Below are 22909 nucleotides of genomic sequence, written 5' to 3'. Positions count from 1 at the left end.
GCATGAAAGGAAAAGTGAAAGTGAGGTCTCTCAGTCGTGTCCGACTCTTAGCGACCGCATGGACTGCAGCCGACCAGGCTCCTCCATCCATGGGATTCTCCAGGCAAGAGTACTGGAGTGGGGTGCCATCGCTATTTCTACCTATACTTAAAATTTGTGAAATACACAGTATTTCCAAGAGGCAAGGTATATGGACGGTACTATAATTTTACAAAGTCCAACCAGGTACCTTCCCAAGATGTGCTGTGAAGATAAAGCTTGGCAACAACTGGCTTCATAGGGAAGTCTGGGAACAGCAATGCCAAGCTAAGACTGGCATATCTGTACATATGTCAAGGCAAAAGTCTAGACTTCACTGAATCTTGACATTTGTGGATGAATAATGAAAACAGTTGGAGGAATCTGGCTAATGATAAGTCATATAAGGCACACACAGATATGCTGATGAACTAGATATAGAGATATAATTCAGTTGCTTCAAGTACTAATGTCTGTGGTCTTCCATGGTGCTAAGAATTAAGATGATACAGAACTGTCTATATTATGTGAAGTACTTTACGGTCACTCTTCACACACCTTATGAAGTACAGTCTATCGTTAGCCCCAGTCTACAAATGAGGAAACCCTTAACCTTGATAATAAGTTGCGTTAGTCCTGAACTTTTGCACAAAGATGGTTGCCCATCAATCCCATTTGATCCTCCCAACAGAAGCCAAGGCTCAGAGAGGTGCAGTGACTTGACCTCAGTAACACAGTCAGCAGTGACACAGTCTGAACGAGGAACCACATCTTCTGAGTCCAAGTCAACATGTGCTTTCCAATGTAACATCTGAGTACAGTGATATAGGTTTGTACTGCTTTTCTGAAGATTTATCGTTAACTGGGTCTCTGATTTTAATTGAAAAAGTGTTAAAAATGGAATAAGCTAATGCAGTCACAATTTAGAGGTTGGGTATTAGCCTAAATACGTATTTAAAGAAATAAACCCATTTTTAGGGCTATTCACGAATAAACAACCAAACTAGCTAAATATATTTATCATTAAAAATCAAATAGAAAAAGAAGTCCATAACAACTCAGGCCTTAAGAAAATTGTTTCATCATATGAGCTGTAAAGAAGTTTTTAAGAAGATCCAGGTGGCCTTGAAATAAGCATAAAAATGACTGTTGTTGCTTTCCTGCAGTCAGCCCCACTTGTTGCTTTTTTCCTAAGGGAAGCAAGTTCACAGGTTTCTCTGGATGCTGACAGCTCCCAGTGATGGGGCCAGTGATGGGAGCACTATGTCCTTCTGGGACAGATGGCATGGGGGCAGTACAACATAGCTCAGAAGTCTGCATCCAATAAACTCCAACAGTATTGGGGAGCTAAGACTTTTTTTTTTAAATCCTGGCATGATGTTTAAGTTGGCTAAGATCAAGAGTGGTATGGGGGCTTCCCAGGTGGAACAGTAGTAAAAAATTCGCCTGCCAATGTAAGAGACGCAAGAGATACAGCTTCCATCCCTGGGTCAGGAAGATCCCCTGGAGTAGGAAATGGCAACCCACTCCAGTATTCTTGCCTGCAGAATCCCATGGACAGAGGAGCCTGGTGGGCCACAGTCCATGGGGTCACAAGAGTCAGACATGACTGAACACACAGTCAGATATAATCCTATACCTGTCCCTTTCCCATTTAGGAGACTGAGGTCTAATCCCAGGTGCCCAAATAGAAAACCAGGTGGGTCAGGACCTGACACTAATCTTGTTCTCTCTCAAACCCAAAACAAGCCTCCCGTGTTATCTACAACCTGAAACATGGAATGCCTCTGGGTTTTTGGTGTAAAGAGGGCAGGAGAAGCAATGCTGCCATTTACACAGGAGACTGCTAGTGTTAGCAAAATCTAAATTTTCCAACAGGCAAAAGATACAATTTCTGAAATTAAGCACCAAAATAGAGCAAAAGTTCTCAGATAGGAAAAATAAATCTCCATTAAAGTAGTAATATAACTTTTATGTATTTTTCAGCTGTGCTGGGTGGCTTCTGGGATCTTAGTTCCCCAATCAGGGATTGCACCTAGGCACCAAGGTTTTAACCACTGGACCACCATGAAATTCCCAATAGTATATAACTTTGAAAAGGTCTTGCTGCAACTGGCATTTAAGCAGATAATAAGTGAAATTCTATTTTCAACACTTATTAATCTCCTGTCATTTAGACAAGCTTTCTAGAAAATGTGGACTGATTATTTCTAATAGTTGAGCCCCAAGAAAGGGCAGATGCATCTTTGGGAGCTAATTTGAGCCCAGATTCTATTTCACCCTGGGCCCTGGGATATCGAGCTTGAGGATTTGGTGAAATCATCTCCACCGTGGAGAGTCATCTACTAGGATCATCAGCCCCTCGTATCTCTTGTAAACAGAGGATGCAGGCATCGACTTAAGAGCCATCTGGTCAAGTAGCTCAGGGTGAAAATGCTTCCAGAAGGGGTAGACCACACAGCCTGGTGATGCTTGTTTTACTCTTATTATCAATGGTGTCCACTTTCACTCTTGGGCATAACCTGCTTTGGACACTAAATCATATGGTCACTTCATTAATAAAGAAATCATCACTGTTCAATAAGTGTTCCCCCATCTTTACTTCATAAGTTTCATTGTCCTTCAGAAAAAAAAAAAAAAGGCAAGACCCCTGAAGAAAAACCCCTCTTTGCCCTGAAGTCCTGAAGCAAAACCCCTCCTTGCTCCCTCTGGTGTTAAACGGTGAAGAAGAAGAGTCACTGTCTCACCTGGTACCTGTCCATGGTAGAGATAAGGAGGGTGAAGGAGATGGCCGTGGCTGCCATGGCGTGGGTGGACGGCATCCCATATTCAGCCATCACTCTCTTCTCGAGTTTCACGACAGGAGGGGAGAAGGGGCGGGGCCACTTCAAGATCTCTTTGGTTACCTGGCCAATATACATCACCAGCTGCAAAACCAAAGGATGGAAGTAAGTCTAACCAAACAAGCGAAATAATAAACTCCTGGATTCTGTGAATTTATTTCGAGGTTTCCTGTTGTTTGGCTGAAATCACCTTTCTCTCTGATCCAGTTGCTCGTTGGGGAAGTCTTGTAGGATGATGTTTTCATTGTTTGAAAAGGGAAACAGGCCTTCTGGATTCCAGAGGGTCACTGGGCAACCAAGACGTGACACTAACACATCTTACTTTGGTCATATAGTTAACAAACATTTAGATAGCCTAGCACTGGTCTAAGAGCTTTACAGATACTAACTCAATCCAAAAACAACTGTAGAATGCAGACCCATTTTACAGAGGGTAAGGTATAAATCATCGCATATAGTTAATAAGTGGTAAAGACTTATTGGATTGAAACCTAACATTCAAATCAGACAGTCTTTATTTTCAAGTTTTAACCAGAAAAGTGACTGTTCTTATGGAACTTCTGGCTTAAAATTTTTTGAGTACCACTTTTATTTCTGATATATGTAGGCAAGATACTGGATACAATTTAATGTTACCCAGTAGTCGAGAGCATCATACAATAAATGGTGGGAATACTTTCAACCCTAAAACAAACACAATTCAGTCTGGAATTTTTTTCAATTGATTTTTCTTTTTTCCCACAATGCCCTTAATGTAAAAAATCCATTTCTCTTTCTCCCTTAAAGCACAATGTAAAAATCAGAATCGATTTCCATACCCTCCCAAGACACATAGGACTGTTAAGAACAGACTCAGTTACTATGCCAGAGAGCTTCACATGACAAGTTTCAAAATCTGTTTCGAAAGAGAAGAGCAACCTGCTTACTTAAGTTTCTGCATATGCAACTCCAAGTGCAGTCTGAGGACAGAGAGCATCCACACCCCCTGAGGGCTGTTGTACAGGCTGCCACCTGTACCTGGGGGATTAGAACCCTCATTTTCACAAGGCTCCTGGGTGGTTGCTCTGCACATGAGAATTTGAGCATGGCTTTTCACTGTAGTCTTGCCCTTTCTCATGGGCTTTAATTATAAACCTCCTCATCTTACCATGACTATATTGATCTTACTAGAGCTTTATTTAGCTCATGATGGCTGGAATTACTTTGCTTTGGAACAAAACTCATGAAAGAGTATTTCAAAATACTTTGGGTTACTCAGCCAGATTGCTTTAGAGTTTCCCATATTCTGGTGCTTTCTTTTAACTCATCTTGCTGTTGAATTCTGAGCATTGCTCCAGTGCACTCAGTATCCTCCAGAAGGCGCTGCATATGTTTTCTTTTTTTTGCTTGGCTGCCACTTTGCTCTGGGTTAAAAATCAAGAACCACTGCCTGTGCACAGCAGGCCAAATCCACAGGCTTTAAAGCCTCAGTGACGATCACTCCAAATTCCGTAGCTGCGATTTCTAATCAGACTTTGAAACTTAACCCCTTTAACATCCCCTTCTTACCAGAAACTACTGTCTTGGAAACCAGCTAACTCTTCTATGTTTCTGCCTTCCTCCTGTGAGCCCGATACCTGCATTAGACTATTTTCTGGGGAGTTGAAAAACTTGCAGATACTATTGACTATTAAGAATTTCTCCAAAGATGCTTGAATATATTTCTCAATCCTGTCCCTTTGTCGCTAATCAATATCAATAAAATATTACAGGCATAATGACTAACTTTAGTTCACTCAAAAATACTTAGAATCCTCAGAGAGGAAACATTAAAATTCTAAGAGTGAAGACAGACAAGATGACCCTCATTCAGACAAAATTTAATTTCCTTGAAGTTCATGAGCTTCTTTGATTTCATTTATCTTTTGCCTTCTCTGTCCGAAGGTTGTTTTTAAGAATGCGGGCAATTGTTCGTTTTATTTAAAAGTATTCTCTTAGCAACACAATTGTTTCTGATCAATAAATTACAAATAGCAATTATTGTAATGGCAGTGCTCTTTGAATAAGAGCAAATGAGGTGATGTTTTTCAAGTTGTAGGGAAAAAGCACCACTCTCAGGATGACCAACCCTGTCTCTGCCTTTTCATTCATTACAGAAAATCAATGAGGTACCCAGGCCTGTATTGGGGCCCCATCCTTGAGGGGGGAAAACCATCACACAGAGGATCTCACCATAATGCAAATATGCTTTGAAAAAAAAAATCATCCACAGAATTCTATAGGTATATATATATATGTAGAAGTCGACTTTGGTGCAACCTGGGGGAACCAGGAGTCCTGGGGCTGAATGTTAAAAGGAAGACTGTTTAACTAAGGGGAGGGATAGACAGAGAAGCATCCAGGTGGCAAGAATAGGATGAGCAAAGACTTAAAAAAGTGATGTTGGGTGGAGCTCCTAGGTGGTTAGGACCAGTGGCATTTTTTGTAATATTTATTTTTATTTATTTGGCTGCACCAGGGTCCTCAGTCACAGCCTGCGGGATCCAGTTCCCTGACCGAGGCTGAACCCAGGCACCCTGCATTGGGAGCATGAAGTCTTAGCCACTGGAGCATCAGGGAAGTTCCCAGTGGAGTTTAAACTGTGAGACACACCGTGTATTACAAGGGCTGAGACTAAAGGAACTGACCATACGAGGTGTTGCGGAGGAGGGGGAGCCTGGAACTTCCATACAGCACAGAAGAAGGTGCAAAATGATACAACCACTATGGAAAAACAGTTCGGCAGTTTTTTAAAAAGCTAAAACAAATGATTGCCATAGGACCCAGCCACGCCAATCCTAGGTATTTACCCACAAGGAGTGAAAGCATAAGTCATACAAAGATTTGTCCATGGATGTTGATGGCAGCTTCTTTAACAGCTCTAAATTGCAAACAACCCAATTTCCATTGTGGAATGATCATGCAATTGAATTGTTGTTATTTAGTCACTAAGTTGTGTCTGACTCTTTTGAGATTCCCATGGACTGTAGCCCACCAGGATCCTCTGTCCATAGGATTCTCCAAGCAAGAATACTGGAGTGGGTTGCCATTTCTTCCTCCAGGGGATCTTCTCAACCCAGGGATCAAACCCACATCTCCTGCACTGGATTCTTTGCCACTGAGCCACCATAGAAGCCCATACAATTGAATACTTCTCAGCAACAACAAAAAAAATGAACTATAGAAGTCAAGCTACAGCACAGATGAATCTTAAAGTAATTCTGCTGAATGAAGAAGTCAGATCAAAAACAAAACAACAGTACACACTATACGATTTTGTTCATATAAAATTCTTCCTGCTTCCCCTTTTATTTTTTAGCACGGGGGATTCTCAGTCTCCAGACCAGGGAATTGAACCCATGACCTCTGCAGTGGAAGCACAGCATCTTAACCACTGGACCTCCAGGAAGTCCCTATATATATAATTCTTAAAAATGGAAATGACTTTACAGGATAGAAAGGAGATCAACAGTTGCCAGGAGGGAAATAAATAACAAATGGGCTTGAAATTTCTCAGTGACAAGTATCTAAATTATGATGATTTTAGGGGTATGTACACATAACAAAATGTGCCACATGGTACATTTCAAATATGTGCACACTTCATGAATAGGGGCTTCCCTGGTGGCTCAGAGGGTAAAGCGTCTGCCTACAATGCAGGAGACCCGGGTTCAATCCCTGGGTCGGGAAGATCCCCTGGAGAAGGGAATGGCAACCCACTCCAGTACTCTTGCCTGGAAAATCCCATGGACTGAGAAGACTGGTAGGCTACCGTCCATGGGGTCACAAAGCCCATGGGGTCAGACACGACTGAGCAACTTCACTTTCACTTTCTTTCACTTTGGTGGCTCAGACAGTAAAGAATCTACCTGCAGTGCAAAAGACCCACATTCAATCCCTGGGATGGGAAGATCCCCTGGAGAAGGAAATGGCAGCCCACTCCGGTATTCTTGCCTCGAGAATCCTATAGACAAAGGAGCCTGGTGGGCTACAGTCCATGGGGTCGCAGAGAAACGACTGAGAGACTAATACACACACAAACTTCGTGAATACACTAAAAATTACTGAATCATATGCTTAAATGAATTGAATAGTATGTGAATTACACCCAATAAAACCAAGTATGTACAGTTTATTGCATGTCAATCACATCATAAAAAGTTGTTGTTGTCTTAGCCAGCTTGGGCTGCTGCAACAACCAACCACTGACGGGGTGGCTTACAAATAGGAATTCATTTCTCTCAGTTCTGGAGGATGAAGTCCAAGATCAAGGCATTGGCAGAAGTAGTAACTGGTAAGGACCTGCTTCCTGGGTCACAGACAGTATCTTTACAGCACTTGAAAGAAGCAGCTTTCAAGCCATGAAAAGACATGGAAGGCTTTTAAACACATTACCAAGTGAAAGGAAGCCAGTGTGAAAAGGCTCCGTACTGTATGACTTCATCTATGTGATGTTTTGATAAAGCAAACTACAGAGACAGTAAAAAGACCAGTGATTGCCGAGGGTTGGGGACATAGGTAAGTGGAGCACAGGGAATTTTTAGGGAATTGAAACTATTCTGTATGATACTCTAAGGGTGAACACACATCATTATACATTCGTCCTACCCATAAAATGCACAACACCAAGAGTGAACCCTAATGTAAACTAAGGACTTGGGATACCAGTGTGGGATCCCTGGTTGTAACAAATGTCGCATTCTGGCAGAGGATATGCATGTATGGGTAAAGGGGCTATTTACGAATACTCTATACTTCCTGCTTAATTTTGCTGTGAACCTAAAAACCACTCTAAAAGTAAAGTCTATTAAAAAGAATACTGTGGCAGAAGAGAGCTGTTTCTCCGTTTAGTTCTCAGGGAAGGAGTACAATGATTAACTCATTACGGCGTGCCTTCCGTGAAGGACTTTGCTCTGCATTGTTGAAAGGCCCTTCTACCTAAAGGAACTAAATTAAGTTCCGTCATCCATCACGCTCCTTTGGGCTGAGGCCTCCAAGGCCTAAGTGTAAAAGCAAAAATCCATGGGGAGGCGAGACAGGAAGCAATTACAGCTTGTTAGCCTCTGCCACCTGGCTGGTCCCCTGCCTGGCGTTGACGGGTCTAGGGCCCCGTGGTGTTTCATGATGAGAAATTAGCCTACTTGCTTATTTCTCCCCTAATTACTGTAGACTATGGAAAGAAAATCCATTTCTCTTGATCACCTACTGCTGTCCCCAAGCACACAGAAGGCGCGAATTCTGCCCAAATGCAGTGTATCTTCAGAAGGTGGAAGAACTTCCAACCTAGGATCATCATTGACATCTGGGCTCTTTGGGGCGAGCAGAAAAAAACAGCGCTTTTTCTCTTAGTGTGGTGGCCCTTCCTGCTTTTTACTGGGTTGGCCAGTAAGTTTGGGTTTTTTCACAAGATGTAACAGAAAACCCGAACAAATTTTTGGCCAAGCCAATACAATCCAAAATGACAACATTTCCGTGTCTAACACAGCTCTGATGAACAGAACTTTGGTCTTCAAGCCAGGATAAATAAAAACCTAGATAGTTTAGGAAACAGAAGAGTCTTTAAATAACAAGACCAGTAAAGCCCCACAGGATTTTAAAGAACAGCCACACGTTGATTTTTTTATGCTCTGGGATTACTCGCTGCCCACCCAAAGAATCCCCCTCCCCCAGCATCCATCTCCCACTCCCCATGGTGTGAGGGCTTCATTGTTATAATACAGCTGATTCCTCTGCAGGGTGGAAGGAACACAGAGAAGCTCTTTTCAAATTATACCTCCAACGCCCCTCAAAACCACACATTTTTAAACTCTAACATCTCTCTTCCCTCTGGCTTCACCCATAGTCCACATCACCACGGGGGAATCATAGTGCAAGCAATTAGCTAAGAGGCATGTAAGCTGTTCCAGGTGGTGCAGTGGTTTAAAAAAAAAAAAAAAAAAATTCCCCTACCAATGCAGAGATGCAAGAGACTCGGGTTTTTGATCTCTGGGTTGGGAAGATCCCCTGGAGGAGGGCATGGCAACCCACTCCAGTATTCTTACCTGGAGAATACCATGGACAGAGGAGCCTGGCAGGCTACAGTGCATAGGGTCTGAAAGAGTCGGACATCACTGAGCGCATACATACACACACACACACGCAAGATGCTACTCAGGTCTTACGGGGCAGAAACATTGTGAGTCACTAGGGTTTATGGTCCACCCATAGATTTATTTTTAAAAAGTCAGGAATTCATTTCCTCATCCTAGAGAACAATGAGATGTAGCCCAAAGACCACAGCTTCTCTAATCATCCCATTTCTTAATCTGTCCAAATTAAGCTCAGTCCTCTTCTCCTCAGGTTGCTGCTGCTGCTGCTAAATCGCTTCAGTCGTGTCCGACTCTGTGCGACCCCAGAGACGGCAGCCCACCAGGCTCCCCCGTCCCTGGCATTCTCCAGGCAAGAACACTGGAGTGGGTTGCCATTTCCTTCTCCAATGCGTGAAAGTGAAGACGCTCAGTTGTGTCCGACTTTAGCGACCCCATGGCCTGCAGCCTACAGGCTCCTCCGTCCATGGGATTTTCCAGGCAAGAGTACTGGAGTGGGGTGCCATTGCCTTCTCCGTCTCCTCAGGTTACTAACACGATAAATTGGATAAAGAAAGACGAGACACCCAACCATCCCACTCCTAGGGATGAAGAGGAAAAGTTAAAATTTTACATCAACCTCCTTCTCCTTCTGCCTCTGTAACTCAGCCTGCCCCCTGCAAAGTCTAGATCACGCAGGTCATGTAGTCTCAGAAAGTGGGGACTTGCACTACTAGGAACTGGAGTTTATCTCACTTACCCTTGTACTGCTCTTTGCAATTGCCCAGCCCCTGCAGACCTGATTAAATGAGGTTGCATTTAATAACCCTGCAAAAATGATTAATTTGGGAGCTACTGTGAAGGATAATGCTAAGAATGCTGCTGCTGCTAAGTCACTTCAGTCGGGTCATCCTCTCCCCATCTTGACTGCTGTTCCCGCAGACACGAAACTCCTTAGTTTAAACCAGCCTATTAACAGCTAGTGTTGCCCACTACAGTCTGTCTATAAAAACTCTGTAATCCCTTTGTTCGGGGTTCAGTGCTTGGAGTGTTAACTCCTCTGGGCCTGCCGGCATAATAAGCCTGACTTCTTCAGCTCTCCGAGTGTGGTGTTTGAGTACTGGTTTCTGCAACAGGTACATATTCAAGAACCCTGAAAATGTGTGTCCTCACCGAAATTTGTACATGAATATTAGAAGGCAATGGCACCCCACTCCAGTACTCTTGCCTGGAAAATCCCATGGACGGAGGAGCCTGGTAGGCTGCAGTCCGTGGGGTCGCTAAGAGTCGGACACGACTGAGTGACTTCACTTTCACTTTTCACTTTCATGCATTGGAGAAGGAGATGGCAACCCACTCCAGTGTTCTTGCCTGGAGAATCCCAGGGACAGGGGAGTCTGGTGGGCTGCTGTCTATGGGGTTGCACAGAGTCGGACACGACTGAAATGACTTAGCAGCAGCATTCTTAGCATTATCCTTCACAATAGCCCCCAAATTAAAAGTTTAAACCGAATGTCCATCAACTGATGAATGGATTAAAAAAACAGAGTACATCTGTACAATGAAGTATTATTTGACCTTGAAAAACAATGAGGTACTGATACATGCTACAGCAAGGATGACCTTTGAAAACCGTGTGCTAAATGAAAGAAGTCAGACTAAAATGACAAATATGGTATGATTCCATTTACATGAAATGTTCAGAATAGGCAAATCCATAGAGATTAGTGGTTATCTGATTAGTGGTTATCTGGGGGGGTAGGGGCTGTTTGGCGGGGAGTGTTGGAATGGGGAGTGAGTGCTAGTGAATATATGGGGCTTGTTTTTAAGGAGATGAAAATATCGTGGAGGTTGATGGTGGTGATGGTTGCACAACTCTGTGAATATAGTAAAGCCATCGAATTATTTTCTTTAGAAAGGTTAATATTATGGTATGTGAACTGTATCACAATGAAAAACAGAGAAACTAGATATCAAGACGGATTCTGAAATACCTCTCCTGTGTGGCCCTGAAGACTTTCGTTTCAAAATGTTATTGGCAATGCCTTCAAATACCGATTCAATGGAAGCAGCTACGGCTGCTACTGCTATTTTCTTCAAAAGTCCTGCCCAGCTCTGCCCCTAAACCCCAGTTCTACAGGGCACTGAGGCGGTGACCGCCCATGTCACAGGAAGCTGAAAGTCCTCCCTACTCAAACCCATGAGAATGGGATTCATTTTAAGAGTAATTTTAAGCTCTGGAGGCTTTTTAGATCAATAGTTTTACCAAAAAAAAGAGAGAGAGAGAGAGTGACTGCAGTAGCCTGCGCAGCTTTTGTTTACTTGGTGGTCTTTTATCCCCCAGGAAAACACATTGCTGCTCTGTGGTCTTCTATTTGGCTTCAGGGAGTGGATTAAAAGCAGTTCTTTGTTATGGTGATGGAGGAACATTCAAGAGACTACCGCTTACCATTCAGTGTAAAAAGTTGTTTTCCACTGGTGAATGTCCTCTCCTGCTTGTGGCCTTATTTTTATTTACTTTTTAAAATTCAAAGCCCTCCTATAGTGTGTGTCACGTGGGTTTCTGTGTCTGTGGGGGGTTGGGTGGGGTGGATGGGGTGATGGTGAATCACTGGGACACGCAATTACAACTTCAAACTAATAAAATTTCATTCCGCGCCTGAAGCACCGAAACAAAGAAATTACAGAGCGAACACCATAAATCACAGAAGGCGATCAGCAAACTGGTCTTGACATAGCCCACGTCCTATAAAAATTAAGATATAATAAAGAAAGCACAAATGGCAGGTAAGAAAAATAAAACAATTAAGTGACAACACTTTCCTGTTTTTTCTAACACTCCAAATTTTTCAAGCTCAGATCTGCTTCTGAAATTTGTGAAGACAAACACTAAAGGTACAAAGATAAGTAATTAAGTCATGTATGTATGCATGTCTTTAAGAAAGTTACTTTAAAACAATTGAGGCTTCTTTTCCTTATTAAGGATGACTTGGTTTAAATAATAATTAGTATTCAGTTCAGTTCAGTTCAGTCGCTCAGTCATGTCCAACTCTCTGCAACCCCATGAATCGCAGCACGCCAGGCCTCCCTGTCCATCACCAACTCCCAGAGTTCACTCAGACTCATGTCCATCGAGTCAGTGATGCCATCCAGCCATCTCATCCTCTGTTGTCCCTTTCTCCTCCTGCCCCCAATCCCTCCCAGCATCAGAGTCTTTTCCAGTGAGTCAACTCTTCCCACGAGGTGGCCAAATTACTGGAGTTTCAGCTTTAGCATCATTCCTTCCAAAGAAATCCCAGGGCTCATCTCCTTCAGAATGGACTGGTTGGATCTCCTTGCAGTCCAAGGGACTCTCAAGAGTCTTCTCCAACACCACAGTTCAAAAGCATCAATTCTTCGGCACTCAGCTTTCTTCACAGTCCAACTCTCACATCCATACATGACTACTGGAAAAACCATAGCCTTGACTAGACGAACCTTTGTTGGCAAAGTAATGTCTCTGCTTTTGAATATGCTGTCTAGGTTGGTCATAACTTTCCTTCCAAGGAGTAAGCGTCTTTTAATTTCATGGCTGTAGTCACCATCTGCAGTGATTTTGGAGCCCAAAAAAATAAAGTCAGACACTGTTTCCACTGTTTCCCCATCTATTTGCCATGAAGTGATGGGACCGGATGCCATGATCTTCGTTTTCTGAATATTGAGCTTTAAGCCAACTTTTCACTCTCCTCTTTCACTTTCATCAAGAGGCTTTTTAGTTCTTCACTTTCTGCCATAAGGGTTGTATCATCTGCATATCTCAGAGAAGGCAATGGCACCCCACTCCAGTACTCTTGCCTGGAAAATCCCATGGACGGAGGAGCCTGGTGGGCTGCAGTCCATGGGGTTGCTAAGAGTCAGACATGACTGAGTGACTTCACTTTCATTTTTCACTTCTATGCATTGGAGAAGGAAATAGCAACCCACTCCAGTGTTCTTGCCTGGAGAATCCCAGGGACAGGGGAGTCTGGTGGGCTGCCGTCTTTGAGGTCACACAGAATCAGACATGACTGAATCGACTTAGCAGCAGCAGCATCTGCATATCTGAGGTTATTGATATTTCTCCCGGCAATCTTGATTCCAGCTTGTGCTTCTTCCAGCCCTGCATTTCTCATGATGTATTCTGCATAGAAGTTAAATAAGCAGGGTGACAATATACAGCCTTGACATACTCCTTTTCCTATTTGGAACCAGTCTGTTGTTCCATGTCCAGTTCTAACTGTTGCTTCCTGATCTGCATATAGGTTTCTCAAGAGGCAGGTCAGGTGGTCTGGTATTCACATCTCTTCAAAAATTTTCCACAGTTTATTGTGATCCACACAGTTAAAGGCTTTGGCATAGTCAATAAAGCAGAAATAGATTAGTACAGTGATTTTTAAAGTGTATTTTCACTGACATAATTTGTTTTAATATTCATACCATTCCTATTTTACAGATGAGGAAATTGTAAAACAGGAAATGCTTAAAGAAGGTGACTGACCCCCTAAAGATAATACAATGAGTAGAGAAGCTGAGTTTGAATTTTGCTGATTCAAAATCCTAAGGTCTTTTCATCCCACCCTCTTAAATCTGGCATGACAGTTATTACTGAAACCAGATACCTATTTTTTTAAAGAACCCAAATTCTATGATCCTAACCCATTAGATCCATGGAACACTCACTAGAGGCTGCCTGACTGCCCTGGGGGCTAAGAGTCTTAGACTTCACATCTCATGAGACAGTTGCCAAATACTTATCCACACCACTCCAACAATGACCAGTCCAGCAGAAGTCTGGGACCAGTGTCCTTTACTCACCACTGGACAGATGTCACATCCCAAATGGCACCCATTGAGGGAATGGGTGTCTTCAGTCTTAGGAAATGTGGAGTGCACAAAAGCTAAAACACGCATAAGCCCATCTTCCTTCAGAGAGCCAACTAACCACAAAACCTGGAAACAATTCAATGTTCATGACAGGACACTGGTTAAATTACATAAATATTAAAAAAACATTGTGAGATATACTGTTAAATGAAAACAGTGAAAGGCAGCAAGAGTATATTTTGATCCTATTTATAATTTAAAAAATGTATTTATAAGCAAATGCATGTAGCTTACAGGGCAAACTGTGGATGGCGGATCCACTGGGGTTAGAATTGCAGTCGGTGCCTTGTGCGTCATTTGAGTTTTCATGCAAAAACCAATAAGGCTTGCTTCCAATAAAAATGTACGTACTGCAGAGAAGACTCCTCATTATTAGACTCTTCCTTCACATTTCTAAGTATGTCAATTGTCAGTCCTGCTGACCAGAGGGGAAAAAAAGCAAACTGCAAAATAATACAAAAAGATCAAAACCTTTACTTTATAGACCACTGAAAGCAAAAATGCAACAGACGTTAGCTGCATGCCATGCTCAACTTTCTCATCTGATTAAAACCACAAACTAAAAAAAAAGAAAGAAAGAAAAAAATCCCACAAACTATTTTCATCTCCAAGCACGCTGCCACGCATCTCTGTGGGTAACCCAGCCAACCAGTCTAGGCAACAGCCACATACATACACAAAAAGGCATTTCAGTACAAATTTCAATTAAACAGAGTCTCAGATTTTTCAAGCTGAAGAGAAGTCTGTCTTCAGCCTTGACTGATGACTACTCATCTGAGATTCTTTCTGCTCTTGAGTGAGTGAGTCAAAGTCACTCAGTCGTATCCGACTCTTTGCGACCCCATGGAGTATAGAGTCCACGGAGTTCTCTGGGCCAGAAAACTGGAGTGGGTAGACTTTTCCTTCTCCGGGGGATCTTCCCAACCCAGGGATCAAACCCAGGTCTCCCGCATTGCAGGCAGATTCTTTACCAGCTAAGCCACAAGGGAAGCCCAAGAATACTGCTCTTACCTGCATCAAAAACAGTAAAACCTGCTAACAGGATTTCTTCACAAATTAGAACCCCTCCCCCAAATTTAGGAAAATCACCCCAAAGAAATTCCCCCAAGCAATTTGAGCCAACAGCCCTACATCTAAACCCTCTGCCAATCTACTCCACCAACTAGCAGCATCCTTGGTCTTTATGAAGTAAGAACAGCCTAAAATACCAGCTTTGTAATACTTTCAAGATCAAGTCAACATAGTTTTTTGGGGTTGTTTTTTGGGTGGCGGGGCCTACACTGCACCAGGCATGTGGGATCTTAGTTCCCCAGCCAAGGGTGTAACTGGGGCTGCTGCACAGGAAGTGCAGAGTCTTACCCACTGAACTGCTAGGGAAGTCCCCAAGTCAGCACGGTATTAACTGGAACATACCTCAACTGCCAATGGAACACTTTTTCTGTCCCTCCTACAAAGCTGGGTTTGGAGGTCTCCTCCATGCTCCCATTCACTCTGCCTGGCTCTATGAGGGTTTTTTTAAATGACAGTCACTCATAAACCATTTTCTAGATTCTGCTATATCCAGGGACCACTAATTTTATTATCACTTTAATGTTGGTCTTCAAACTGGCTCACTCCTTTTCAGTGAAACACTCAAGAAAACATGATCTGATTGTTATATTTTACAGATACACACTAAAACCAAGATGTATATATTTAAAGGAAAAATGAAAAAAAAAAAAAACTCATTTCATGAACTAGGCTCTTGGGGTGACAGGCTTCTGGAAGATTTGATTTGTTCTGGATCTGGAAGATTCAATTTGTTCTGGATTTGACTTGCTATCTGGAGATGTGTGAGCTTCCCTGGTGGCTCAGTAGGTAAAGAATCTGCCTGCAATGCGGGAGACCTGGGTTCGATCCCTGGGTTGGGAAGATCCCCTGGAGTAGGAAATGGCAACCCAATCCCATATTCTTGCCTGGAGAATTCCACAGACAGAGGATCCTGGTTGGCTACAACCCATGGGGTTGTAAAGAGTCAGACACAAGTGACTGACACTTTCACTTTTTCACTGGAGATGTATTGCCAAGTACAATAACATCAAGAAGTCAGTGAAGGACTCCCTTGCGGTCCAGTGGCTAAGAATTCTTCTGCCCATGCAGGAGACACAGGTTTCTTCCCTGGTCCAGAAAGATCCCACATGCAACTAAGCCCATGCTCTACTACTGAGCCTGCATGCTGCAACTGATGCAGAACGAGCACCCTAGAGCCTGTGGTCTCCAACAAGAGAAGCCACTGCAGTGCAAAGCCCACATGCTGAAACTAGAGAAAACCACTCATAGCAACAAAGACCCAATACACCCAAATAAATAAATAATAAATTAAAACACAACAAAGAAAGGAAGTCAATGAAGCAAGAGTCCAGGGCCCCAGAAAAGCATCCTGGGCCACATGCAGGGTCAGCTGGTTGCCTCCGGGGCAACTACTATGACACACTGGATGCTTGGGGTGGGTATCGTACTCAACAACCACATCATCAAGCATTTTTTGTTATGACCATGAATCGGGCCAAAGCAACTGTGTGTGGGGTTTTATGGTTCACGTGGACTCGAAGGAATCTGAATCCTGGTCTATCCTCCCTGGCAAAGGCATGAGACAGAGAGAGCCCCTCAGCCACTGCAGAATCCCTGCCCCAATTCTACCCCCAATATCCTGAGAATCTTCCATCCTTTCTATACAGGTATCATCCAGGACTGGTGAAAAGTAGGGGACTTAAGAGTCTTCCTTTGTTGTACATCATGGGTACCAACAATAAATCTACACTGTGCACAGCTGGGGCACAGATGAGGACATAAAACCCATGGGGACATAAAATGGACATCATAATCAATGACATTATAACACAATATGGTCACCAAAATCCCCCCAAAATTAAACAAGAAAAAACACTGGTGGTCTGTAATTTACACACTGATTTGCAATAGCTAGGGAGTAAGCCCTCTGCCATCTTCCAGAGGAAAAGCCCCTCAAAAGTTGGCCTCACATCTCTCTTGAAGGTGGACAGACTTGAGTATTGAAGGCAAGTGAACCAATATAAATCTGTGCTCCTAACACTTACAATGAAACCACAATTCACAACCAGCCTTCTCCTGTTTATATCATTTCAGTCCTATTATTTATATTATTTCAGTATGCTTATAGTACATTTGAAATATTTCATATATATTTAATAAAATGTATGATTCAGTATCATTTTACTACATAGCTTTTGCTATAATAGAAGGACCTCCTGACCGTCCCTCATGAATCAACTATGCTCATGATTCTCATCCTTTCTCTTGTCTATTTTTTCACTTTTTTTTTTTTTTAATGGGATATGTAGTCTGAACAGATATCTTTTTACCAGAGTCGTAAAATTTCAAAATTTCCATAGGTTGCCCCAAGGCAGAATGTCCCAGAGCAGGTGATGAGGGCAAAAGGATGCTATGAGCACTATCCCTTGAATGGGCACATTTTCTTCAACCAGAAATAAGTCAGTTATATATCATTTCATATCAAGCTTCAAAATAAGACAGGGCACTTCAACTCTTTACTCCCTTCTATCCATGTTTGTAAAAGCAACTCAACTCTAATTGAAGACGTCTCAAAAGACAGAACTTACACAGAGTAAATCCTTTGTCAGTAGTGGTACCATTTTTAATACTAACCATTTCTAATATTAGCTTCCACAATGAGCTATCATTCTCCCCAGCACTCCCATCTTTAACAACAGCAAGCTACAGCTTTTCCACACATGCATTAATAATGAGCTGCTGGTCCCTTTAAATCTTCGCTTGCTTATACATACATCAGCTTGGGACCCATTTAGATGTTAAAAACCAACAGTGCTAACAGCAGCCTATGTATGATGCATGTTGTAAAGCAAATTTGAGCTATGCTTTGGCAGTAATTCAGGAAAGTAATATGCTCCACCTTCAAAGGACCCTTCCTGGGAAGTCGCTCTCTTATTTTCCTGCATAGATGTAAAAGATGATGAAAAGCTGGCTTAAAGCTCAACATTCAGAAAACGAAGATCATGGCATCCGGTCCCACCACTTCATGGGAAATAGATGGGGAAACAGTGGAAACAGTGTCAGACTTTATGTTTTTGGGCTCCAAAATCACTGCAGATGGTGACTGCAGCCATGAAATTAAAAGACGCTTACTCCTTGGAAGGAAAGTTATGACCAACCTAGACAGCATATTCAAAAGCAGAGACATTACTTTGACAACAAAGGTCTGTCTAGTCAAGGCTACGGTTTTTCCTGTGGTCATGTATGGATGGGAGAGTTGGACTGTGAAGAAGGCTGAGCGCCAAAGAATTGATGCTTTTGAACTGTGGTGTTGGAGAAGACTCTTGAGAGTCCCTTAGACTGCAAGGAGACCCAACCAGTCCATTCTGAAGGAGATCAGCCCTGGGATTTCTTTGAAAGGAATGATGCTAAAGCTGAAACTCCAGTACTTTGGCCACCTCATGTGAAGAGTTGACTCATTGGAAAAGACTCTGAAGCTGGGAGGGATTGGGGGCAGGAGGAGAAGGGGACGATAGAGGATGAGATGGCTGGATGGCATCACTGACTCGATGGACATGAGTCTGAGTGAACTCTGGGAGTTGGTGATGGACAGGAGGCCTGGCATGCTGCAATTCATGGGGTCACAAAGAGTCGGACACAACTGAGCGACTGAACTGAACTGGTAGGTGAAATTTAAATAATAAATTTATAACCTGGAAATTAAATTTATAACCTGATAGTTTTCCCAAGACATTTTCATGTGCATATCCTGATTCTTGGTGATTTAAAAAAAAAACAAAAAGCCTAATCGAGCAATTCTAGATCAATAACCCTGTTTCATCCATATTTTACAAATGTGCCCCCATTTTATCACCCATGTTCTATGAATGAACCTATTTGTGCCTCACCAAAGGGAAATTATGAGTGTGGCATAAAGAACAGCTGCCCAGACCTTTTCTAAAGCTTGGGTCATTCTAATGTTACCCAAGTAAACTTGTGTTTCCCCATAAAGACTGAGACAGCATTTGTCTTAAAAATGCTGGTCATAAAAACAAAACATTTTTTCTAAACCTGCCCTTTCCACCTCCACCATCATTAAAAACCTAAACCCATGACAAAATAAAAATAGCTCTGTAGACTACACTATCTGGGTTTTTGTAATGTGTCTCATATTTTCTGGAAAAAAAATATTCTGTTGGAAAAAGCATGTTGTCATTCAGTCATAAAGTTGTGTCTGACTCTTTACGATCCCATGGACTGCAGTATGCCAGGCTCCCCTGCCCTTTACTATCTCCCAGTGATGCTACCTAACCATCTCATCCTCTGCTGACCCCTTCTTCTTTTGCCTTCAATCTTCCCCAGCATAGGTAACATTAAAATGAGATTCTAGCTTATTATACCCTGAAACACATCTTGCCCTAGAGAATGTCTAGGCTTGAATTACCCTGAGACAACAGAAAATGTGACCATACTGCACTCGCTTGTCTTTCTATGGAAGCATCTGTGTACAAGAGTCTCTGGACCTGGTGTGAGGTTGGAGCACCCATCACGATGACCTGATGAACCATGAACCCAACATTAGGCTAATGGTCACTGACGTTCTGGATTTCCCTGGTGGTTCAGCGATAAAGAACCCGCTTGCCAATGTAGGAGACATGGGTTCGATTCCTGGGTTGGGAAGATCCCCAGGAAAAGGAAATGACAACCCATTCCAATATTCCTGCCTGGGAAATCCCATGGACAGAGGGGCCTGGCTGGCTACAGTCCATGGTATCTCAAAAGAGTCAGACACAACTTAGCAACTAAACAACAACAACATTGACATTTCACACCTAGTTTTTCAGGCTATCATAGGCTTTCCTTACATGTTCTGTTAGAGTTCACTTCACCTTTGTCTCCAGTTTACAATCTTGTAGAATTTAGGAAAGATTGGGGGGTGGGGGGGTGGGTCACTCAGAAGAAATTAAAAAGATTTATATCTGAAGGGATTTAAAGACTCCACAGAGTTAAGTCACACAACTGTATCCACCCAAGTTCTGAATGACCATCAACCACATCTCTGCGGCCTGCCTTCTTTGTGACCAGTCAGCTGCACTGCACAGAAAGGAATCTGAATTTGTGGTGCTAATACACAACGCTTGCTGTAGCCCTAAGGAAGTAAAACCATTTTTCATTGTGAAAGCAATGTCAGACCTACTGTTTGCCTGGCTTTGGTCCCCTTCACACCCCAAATTCTCCAGTCTAGCTGTTCTTTGTCTCTAAAGGCTGGTATTGCTGGCTGCATTTCCTTGTGCTAGAAACATCTGCACACATGTTGGGGGGAGGAGAAGCACCATTTCATGATGAGATGCTCTGTCATACAGCAGTCCATGAGCAAACGAAATTACCAGTTAAGAGGCTGGGGAGGAAATGGAGAGCTAAGGAAACGCATAAGAATAAAAACTCAATATGCAGGCTAACAAAATTACGGGAGCCATAATCACAGGATGTAGGAAAGAAAATTCACTTATGACAACGCAGATGATGTCCGCTTTCGGTGAAGGCGCCCTGGATATGCATCTACTCAACCCACCAGGGGAACAGCCAAGCGGACTCTCATATTTCTTTACACAACACCTATTTCCATTCTCAGGCTGACGTCACGAGCTGGGCTATCAACACTGGGCAAAGCCAATTTCCTACTCATTTTGAATGACTGTCAACATGATGACTGGGAAGAGGGAGTGGCTATCAACTCCGTGTGCCAAAGTCGGCTGAGCCAAAGTCAAGAGACCTGGGACTACCTTGGTGGTCCAGGGACTACCCAATGCAGAGGTCCTGGGTTCGATCCCTGGTCAAAGAGCTACATCCTATATGCCTCAACTAAGAGTTTGCATCGTGCAGCTAGAAGATCTAGGTGCATGTAAATAAATATTTTTAAACAGAATTTATTAAAAAAAAAAAAAAAAAAAAGAAGAAGTGTTGGGCTTCCCTGGTGGTCCAGTGGTTAAGAATCTGCCTTGCAATGCAGGTGACAAAGGTTCAATCCCTGGTCTGGGAAGATCCCACATGCCACAAAGCCACTGAGCCTGTGTGCCACAGCTACTGAAGCTGGTGTGCCCTAGAGCTGTGCAGCACAAGAGAAGCCACCGCAATGAGAAGCCCGTGCACCACCAGTAGACAGGAGCCCCTCCTTGCTGAAACTAGAGAAAACCCGAGCGTAGCAACGAAGACCCAGCGCAGTCAAAAAAATAATAATAAATAAATAAATTAAAAATAATAACCTCTAGAGACCTGAATATACTATCTCTACAACACTCCAATCCACTAGATGTTCATCAGTGTCCCTGACATTCCTCATCGTCCTGCCCCCAGCTTCTCCTGGTTATCACTTCTCTTCCATCCAAATGGAAATCAGGGACATTCTGGTGAAAGTAAGGATCCACACTGTGATGGCAGCACGGCTCCCCTCCACACCCATCACTGCCATCAGAAGCCCCAGCTTCACATCTCACTTGGGAAAGTAACGGCCCTGGTCTGAGATTTAACCTTTCTCCTGGGAAATGTACAAACCCTGTGAATCGTCTCTTATTATGGCCCTAAAGTTCAGGTGAAGGCTCTCACATCTCACAGCTGAAACTGCTCAGTCAGAGTGCCTGAATGAACAGTTCTCTTGACCTTGAGATTTAATTCCACTAGCTGGTCACACCTTTCCGACAAGCAAGGTTCAGACGTACACCTAGTCAGGCCCAAGGTTACCACGCTCAGCTCTGGTCCAGGTCACCAGCAGCCTGGTTGCTCGGCCTCTCTGCCAAGAGGCTGCTGGTCTAGTAAGTCCTACGACAGGGCCTGCTTGGAATAAACTTACTGACATTAACTTGTAGAGCTCAAAAATGTAACTCACCACCTCCTGAAATGAAAAGTCTAAGAACTAAGATTACAGTGCCTTTGACATGTAGACATTTTCTAGCCCATCATCTGCAAAAATCAAGTTTTTCATTTGGCTGCAATAATGTCTTTCCTCCAAAAGACTGTCTTCCCCTCCTCTGTCCCTTTAAACACACCCCATCCATCCTCCATTCTCCCATCCCCCCCACGCCTCCCCCTCCTTTTGCTGCTTCCTCTTCATCCTTGGCAGGATGCCTTCATTACAAGGTTTCTCCCAGGCAGAGAAGAATGGGTTCTCCTCCCCTGGAGTTAGATGACTGTCCTCCTGTAGAGCCAGTCTTTGAGCAGGACTAGACAAGCATCCCAGAGAACTCCCTTCCTGACGCCTGTTCACTGCAGGGAGCGAAGGAAGGAGGCTGGATGGACACAGGAGAGGCGGAGGGGGAGAGAGCAGGGCACCATTGATTTACCAGCCGGTCAGTGAGTGATTAACTCTAGCTAGTAAAAGGGGCTGTTGATCACACAGTCAGTACCTCCCCAACAGGACTGTAACTGGGGCTATAACCTCCCTGTGACCCTTTGTAATGAGAGAAGCTCGACTTGAGAAGGCCAGCCTCAGCCTTCTAGGCTGACAGGCACATCCATGCTCTCCCCTTGGAGTCCTTTCCTCTGCAATTTCTACATTCCACCGTCAGGCTGGGGTCCTTAGGATGATGAGCAATGCCAGAATTTTTACAGAACTCTTTGATGAGGTGTCGGTGGTCAGTTTTCATTCCAATCCCAAAGAAAGACAATGCCAAAGAATATTCAAACTACCGTACAATTGCGGTCATTTCACATGTTAGCAAGGTAATACTCAAAAATCCTTCAAGTACATGAACAAAGAATTTCCAGATATACATGCTGAATTTTAAAAATGAAGAGGAACCAGAGATCAAGTTGCCAAAATTTGTGGGGTCATAGAGAAAGCAAGGGAATTCCAAAAGAAAAAAAAAAATCTGCTTCATTGACTATACCAAAGCCTTTGACTGTGTGGATCACGACAAACTGTGGGAAATTCTTAAAGAAATGGGAATACCAGACCACTTTACCTGTCTCCTGAGAAACCTGTATGCAGGTCAAGAAGGAACAGAACTGAATATGGAACAATAGACTAGTTCAAAATTG

At 43.2% G+C, this 22909-nt stretch overlaps 1 protein-coding gene across 1 annotated transcript in view; it reads right to left on the bottom strand.

Moving 5' to 3' along the window:
* The window catches only part of SGPP2 (sphingosine-1-phosphate phosphatase 2), a 147176-nt gene that overhangs the window by 41932 nt on the left and 82335 nt on the right, over positions 1–22909 (bottom strand). The window contains exon 3 of the mRNA XM_027514575.1: positions 2766–2945. Within this exon, the coding sequence (XP_027370376.1) occupies positions 2766–2945 (180 nt within the window). The remainder of the gene's footprint in view (positions 1–2765; positions 2946–22909) is intronic.

The sequence above is a fragment of the Bos indicus x Bos taurus genome, chromosome 2, assembly GCF_003369695.1.
Source record: "Bos indicus x Bos taurus breed Angus x Brahman F1 hybrid chromosome 2, Bos_hybrid_MaternalHap_v2.0, whole genome shotgun sequence".
Lineage (NCBI taxonomy): Eukaryota > Metazoa > Chordata > Mammalia > Artiodactyla > Bovidae > Bos > Bos indicus x Bos taurus.
The sequence above is the reverse complement of the archived record's forward strand: the minus strand, read 5'-3'. Positions and strand labels throughout refer to the sequence as shown.